Source organism: Condylura cristata, unplaced genomic scaffold (assembly GCF_000260355.1).
Source record: "Condylura cristata isolate star-nosed mole 26May11 unplaced genomic scaffold, ConCri1.0 scaffold00026, whole genome shotgun sequence".
Taxonomy (NCBI): domain Eukaryota; kingdom Metazoa; phylum Chordata; class Mammalia; order Eulipotyphla; family Talpidae; genus Condylura; species Condylura cristata.
In genome coordinates, this window is record NW_004567127.1 from 1280033 (window position 1) to 1284181 (window position 4149).

The following is a 4149-nucleotide window of genomic DNA, read 5'->3' on the forward strand; positions in this document are numbered from 1 at the left end:
CTTTGCTGTTCATGTGGGTCCTCTCCTCTGTCCTTGAGACTCAACCCTCTATCTCATTCCTTAGCTTAAAATAGTTCTCCGTATATGCCTCTTTGCCTTTCAAATGTTCTCCATTACATATATAATTGAATTTTTCTGTTTTCTTACTAATTTAGCAGTTGTTAATTTGGTTGCTAGACCAGCCTGAGAAGAACCCAAAGGGTTAGGGGAATTTTTTTCCCTCCCTTACATTAAAAAGCTAAATCCCATGACTGTTAGGTTCTAAATGAGTATAGAGTTTCAGAATTTTCTTAAGTGAACATTTCCATAAAATGCGGTCAAGAAATTTGAGGGGGGAGAACTTTGTAAAAGAATAGGACGCTTGGGTGGGCTGCTTTGGGACTCAAAGGGTAGTCTCCTCTCCTGATAGGAATAGTTGAATGGAGAAGTTTGAGAAGCATTGGGTGATTTGAAATTGTGCTCAGAAATCTGCTTGGCATGTAACTCGTTAGCTAATGTCACCAATGCTTAAAATTGTAATAGCTAACATAAAATTTTTAATCCTACATTTATTTTGTTGAAAAAGCAGTGCATCCAAAACTGAAACTTGAGAGCAAAAGAAGCCATGAGAAGTTTCACAGTTTCCTGCCAGTTGCCAACAGGAACGATCACCTTCTGAAGGAAGTCCAAAATTCTTGGGAAAATTCTTTTTAAGTGTACTGGCAAGCCTAATGAAACTAGAAATCCATTATAATTTCATTCTTTTGTTTTACAGTAATATTCAGGCCTTGTTACTCATCTGGCACAAGCCAAAGTTTCTCTGAGGCTCAGTTTCCTTATCTGTAAAATGAGGAAAATAACATCTATTAAATGAGAGTATATGTGGAAGAGTTTAAAATGTGGGCAGAGCTGTGCCAGCGTAAGCCTTTGTTACAAACCAGCTTGCTCAGATCAGTTACAAGGGTGCATGACATTTTAGAATTCTCAAGTAGACATTGTTGCTATTCCAGGACCCTTGAAGATGAAAAGCTAACAAGATTCTACCTAGTGTTTGGTGTTCAGGAGAGTCACTCAAGGCCACTGTGGACTTCCTTCGGAAGGTGATGGTTCCTGCTGGCACCTTCCAGGAAACTGTGAAACTTCTCGTGGCTTCTTTTGCTCTCAAGTTTCAGTTTTGGATGCACTGCTTTTTCAACAAAATAAATGTAGGATTAAAATTTTTATGTTAGCTATTACAATTTTAAGCATTGGTGACATTAGGTAACCAGTTACATGCCAGGCAGATTTCTGAGCACAGTTTCAAGATATGAAAGAGACATGCCTAAGGGCAGCCAGGACCTTCAATTTCCTTATAGACAGTGGGGAAAATGGAAACTTTAAAACATTGCATAGCACTATACTGAAGAAAATCTACCAGTAACTCAACGAATAACTGACTGGACACTTGACTGATAAATAACTTTTTAACAGCTATTTACCATCATAACAGAGAAATTAATATTTTCTGGTCTTCCTGGACTTACTTAGAAGCTTTCATCTTCAGGACTGAATTGGCTATTGATGGATAGAACTAGGGAACTGCTCTGCAGGGAGAAAAGGTGAAGAAGTCCGACACTCTGCTCGGGACTTGGTGCCAGCACACCATAGATAAGCTCTGTGACAGAGTTAGTTCCACATTCGGGACACGATCAGTTTAGTTTGGGTGCTGAGACTCCTTGAGCTTCAGTTACAACGCGTGCATCGGGCTTAGCGCAGTACCAAGCACTAAATAAATGGGAAAGGAGTAAAGGTAACTTGGTCACTTGAAATACAGGCTGAAACCTACTTTGGGGGAGGATATGTTTGTGCTATAGTTAGAAGGAACCAATTACAATATAAATCCCAGAAGACTGTGTACATTGCTTTTATAAATGTTACTCCAACTTTAAAAGAAAGGTTTTTAAGTTGCGATGGATGAGATTGTAAAGAAGTACTGGAAAGAAAAAATAAGGCACGGCATTAGAATAAACCTTCTGCCCCTGTAAGTAGCATTGATTTTAACCAATGAGATCACAAGTCTGGAACTTCCTAGCTTGTCTGGCCCAATCAAGACGAAGCTGTGTCTATAAATGCCTAAGGCTTTCCGAATAAGACCAGTGCGCTGTCCTGGCCCTCCCGAAGCAGATCCTGTAAGTTCCCGGCGGTAAGGCCCCCGCGAGAGCGCGCCTTCCACGGCGGCACCTAGAAGCTGCTTCACTACCGGCCCGGCACCGTGGCGCTGCGCGAGATCCGGCGCTACCAGAAGTCCGCCGAGCTGCTGATCCGCAAGCTGCCATTCCAGCGGCTGGTGCGCGGGATCGCGCAGGGCTTCCAGAGCTTCGAGGTGATGGCGCTGCAGGCGAGCGAGATCTCGGTGGGGCTGCTCGTGAACATCTACCTGAGCGCCATCCACGCCAAGCGCGTCACCACCATGGCCAGGGACATCCAACTGGCCCGCCGCATCCGCGGGGGGCGGGCTTGGGGCTCACGTTTGAAGCAGGCGACCTAAAGGCTCTTTTCAGAGCCGCGCACGTTTTCAAGAAGAGCAGCTGGCGCGAGTCTCCAACCAGCGGTGTCTCGAGTTGAAGGGGTTAGGGCAAGTTTGCACCTTAAAGGTGACGGGGTTGTGGAGCCAAAGCCTCGTTTTGACAAGCGTTAAGAGAAGACTGGTAAAGTTCTAGGGCATTTGACAAGTCTGTAACGAGGTGAACGCTGCCGTTCTGTAACGCGTTCCAAGGTGTAGTGCAAAACCTTAAAACACTTGAATGCATAATTAATCACAATTTTAGAAGGCCCTCAAATGATTACTGGGATTGTAGTCTTCAATTTTGTCTCATGGCTATTAGAGTTAAAATACCTTCCCCAGGTAGTTGCCCGGGGGCGGGAGGAAGAGACCAATTACTTAAAAACTTAAAAGCATTTTTGAGGCTCATTTAAGTGATTGTATCACAGTTACTATCTTCCTCTTTGCATAATAATCGGGTGGTGCAAACCGGAATGAGGATTTGAAGAAAATAACTACCTTGCGATACTTTGTTTTGTGGGCTAAGGGATTACTATTCCAAAATCCAAACGCAAGCTAATAAATGTAGAGTAAAACGATGCAAAGAGGGAAGTTAACGTACCTAGCTGGTTGTTCAGGCCTTTTCGGTATACGAGTCTAACTAAAAATAAAAAACATTCCCAAACAGGTGAAACTACCACTTCATGTAACTGACTGGCTAATGAGAAGTGAAATACCTTGATTGGCTAACAAGATCTTTCTTGTAATGGCCACTAAAGAAGAGCTAGCTGAATCTATTATTTTCATGGACCACGCCCCTCTCGACGTCACCATTGGAAGTTAACCAATAAGAGTGCAGCGCTGAGAGAGCCGTCATTTGCATACGGGCTCTATAAGTAGCGCGTGGCCTGCGGGTTTTCCTGTATTTGCGATCACATCTCGCCTGTGTCTCTGTGTAAAGATGCCGGATCCAGCAAAATCTGCTCCTGCGCCCAAGAAGGGCTCCAAAAAGGCCGTTACAAAAGTGCAGAAGAAGGACGGGAAGAAGCGCAAGCGCAGCCGCAAGGAGAGCTACTCCGTGTACGTGTACAAGGTGCTGAAGCAGGTGCACCCCGACACGGGCATCTCGTCCAAGGCCATGGGCATCATGAACTCCTTCGTCAACGACATCTTCGAGCGCATCGCCGGCGAGGCCTCCCGCCTGGCGCACTACAACAAGCGCTCGACCATCACGTCGCGGGAGATCCAGACGGCCGTGCGCCTGCTGCTGCCCGGCGAGCTGGCCAAGCACGCCGTGTCCGAGGGCACCAAGGCCGTCACCAAGTACACCAGCTCCAAGTAAGGGCGCGCCAGGGACGGAAGGAAACGGCTGTTTTAACCCAAAGGCTCTTTTCAGAGCCACTTCAGTAGTCGAAAAAAGCTGCTGTAACGCTCTTGGGGAGGTGGGCAGCTCCTGAGGGGGCGCAGGGGTCTGGCCGCGGGCCTTCGGCTTGGGTCTCCGGTGAGACCGTGGTCAGGATCCCCTGCCCGGTCGGGCGTTAGGGCTCCCGCAGCGTAGTGATGCCACCTAGCGGGAGGCGCTCGCTGCCAGCCGGCTGCTGCTGCGCGGCTGCCCCGCCGACCGCCGGTGGAGCCCAGGGCCCCGGCCC

General features: G+C 47.1%; 2 protein-coding genes across 2 annotated transcripts; both read left to right on the plus strand.

The window, feature by feature from the left end:
* Positions 1-1928: 1928 nt before the first annotated feature.
* LOC101621902 (histone H3, embryonic-like) lies at positions 1929-2506 on the plus strand. Its single transcript, XM_004689459.1, has 2 exons — positions 1929-1940; positions 2204-2506. Exons 1-2 carry the CDS (start codon positions 1929-1931, stop codon positions 2504-2506), a joined length of 315 nt encoding a protein of 104 aa, XP_004689516.1.
* A 953-nt stretch (positions 2507-3459) lies between these two features.
* LOC101633800 (histone H2B type 2-F) lies at positions 3460-3900 on the plus strand. Its single transcript, XM_004689577.1, has one exon. It carries the CDS (start codon positions 3462-3464, stop codon positions 3840-3842), a length of 381 nt encoding a protein of 126 aa, XP_004689634.1. The 5' UTR covers positions 3460-3461; the 3' UTR covers positions 3843-3900.
* Positions 3901-4149: the final 249 nt, after the last annotated feature.

What these genes read in the sequence shown, in the direction of transcription:
- LOC101633800 (XM_004689577.1), top strand. Translation starts at nt 3,462, where the DNA reads ATGCCGGATCCAGCAAAATCTGCTCCTGCGCCCAAGAAGGGCTCCAAA.